At 44.9% G+C, this 1,718-nt stretch overlaps 1 protein-coding gene across 1 annotated transcript; it reads right to left on the bottom strand.

The window, feature by feature from the left end:
* Nucleotides 1-982: 982 nt before the first annotated feature.
* LOC148550702 (uncharacterized) lies at nt 983-1,477 on the bottom strand. The gene has a single exon (XM_088494586.1). It carries the CDS (start codon nt 1,475-1,477, stop codon nt 983-985), a length of 495 nt encoding a protein of 164 aa, XP_088350712.1.
* Between the last annotated feature and the right edge of the window lie 241 nt (nt 1,478-1,718).

Here is a 1,718-nt window from a genome sequence, read left to right as displayed (position 1 = left end):
GAGGTACGCTTCTAGCTATAATATCTTTTTATGTTGCAAGCGTGCCACGACCTTGGAAGCTCGGAGCCTCCTGGGTCGGACACTCGATAATAGCCCTTTCCCAAGACCTCAACTATCTTGTATGGTCCCTTCCAGTTTGCTGCGAGTTTTCCTTCTCCCGACTTGTTCACCCTGATGTCATTACGGATGAGGACTAAGTCGTCTGAGGCGAAACTTCTTCGAATGACCCTTTGGTTGTACTTTGTTGTTATCCTTTGTTTTAACGCTGCTTCTCTTATCTGGACTCGTTCTCGGACTTCTGGGAGCAACTCGAGCTCTTCTTTGTGGGCTTGAGCGTTACCAACTTCATTGTAAAAACTCACCTTCGGACTTTGCTCGTTGATTTCAATAGGGATCATGGCTTCTATGCCATAAGCAAGTCGGAAGGGTGTCTCTCCGGTAGTTGAATGAGGTATGGTTCGGTAGGCCCATAATACTTGAGGAAGCTCTTCAGCCCAAGCTCCCTTTGCTTCTTGAAGTCTTTTCTTTAATCCTACCAATATAACTTTATTGGCTGCCTCTGCTTGTCCATTCGCTTGGGGATGCTCAACCGAGGTGAATTGATGCTTGATTTTCATGCTAGCCACCAAGCTTCTGAACGTAGAATCAGTGAATTGTGTGCCATTATCAGTTGTTATGGAGTGTGGGACTCTAAATCAGGTGATGATGTTCTTGTACAGGAATTTTCGACTTCTTTGTGCCGTAATAGTAGCTAATGGCTCTACTTCTATCCACTTAGTAAAGTAGTCTACTCCCACAATAAGAAACTTTACTTGTCCTGGCGCTTGAGGGAAAGGTCCAAGTAGGTCCAATCCCCACTTTGCAAAAGGCCTTGGAGAAGTACCCTAATGAGTTCTTCTTGGGAGCGACGTGGAAGTTTGCATGCATCTGACAAGGTTGACACTTTTTCACAAAATCGATGGCATCTTTTTTGTAGGGTTGGTCAGAAGAACCCAGCTCGAATTACTTTCCTAGATAGGGATCTGGCTCCGAGATGGTTCCCGCAGATTCTGTTGTGTACCTCTTCTAGGACTTCTGCTGTCTTAGAGGTTGGGACGCACTTTAGCAATGGTGTAGATATCCCTCTTCTATAAAGGACGTTTTGCACCAAGGTATAGTTTTGTGCTTCCCTTCTAAGCTTTTGAGCCTCCTTTTGCTCTTTGGGAAGGATGTTTAATTTTAAATATTTGATCAGAGGTGTCATCCATCCGAGGTCTAGGCCGGAGACTGGCAAGATGTCCAGTCTGTTATCCATCTTTGTGACCGAAGGTTCCTGGAGAGTTTCTAGTATCAGACTTCTATTATTTCTTCCTGACTTGGTACTTGCCAATTTGGAAAGGGCATCGGCTCTGTTGTTGAGCTCCCTCGTTATGTGCCTGACTTCAGTTTCGAGGAACTGCCTAAGAAGCTCAAGCGTTTTTTTCAAGTACCTCTTCATGTTGGGATCTTTTGCCTAGCATTCTCTATTAATCTAGGAAGTCACAACTTGAGAGTCGCTGAAGATTATCACCTTGGTGGCACCTACCTCTTTGGTGAGCTTTAGCCCAGCGATTAGAGCTTCGTATTCGGCCTGGTTATTGGAAGCACGGAACTCAAATTTCAATGATACTTCTATTTGAGTTCCCTCTTGATCAACCAATATTATACCAGCTCTGCTCCCGACCTTATTGGAGGACCCA

This window comes from Arachis ipaensis, chromosome B7 (genome assembly GCF_059453495.1).
Source record: "Arachis ipaensis isolate K30076 ecotype BB chromosome B7, ASM5945349v1, whole genome shotgun sequence".
In the NCBI taxonomy this organism is placed as follows: domain Eukaryota; kingdom Viridiplantae; phylum Streptophyta; class Magnoliopsida; order Fabales; family Fabaceae; genus Arachis; species Arachis ipaensis.
This window is presented reverse-complemented; position numbering and strand designations above follow the sequence as displayed.

Excerpts from the sequence above, each read along its gene's own strand:
- LOC148550702 (XM_088494586.1), bottom strand. The coding sequence starts at position 1,477 with ATGAAGAGGTACTTGAAAAAAACGCTTGAGCTTCTTAGGCAGTTCCTC.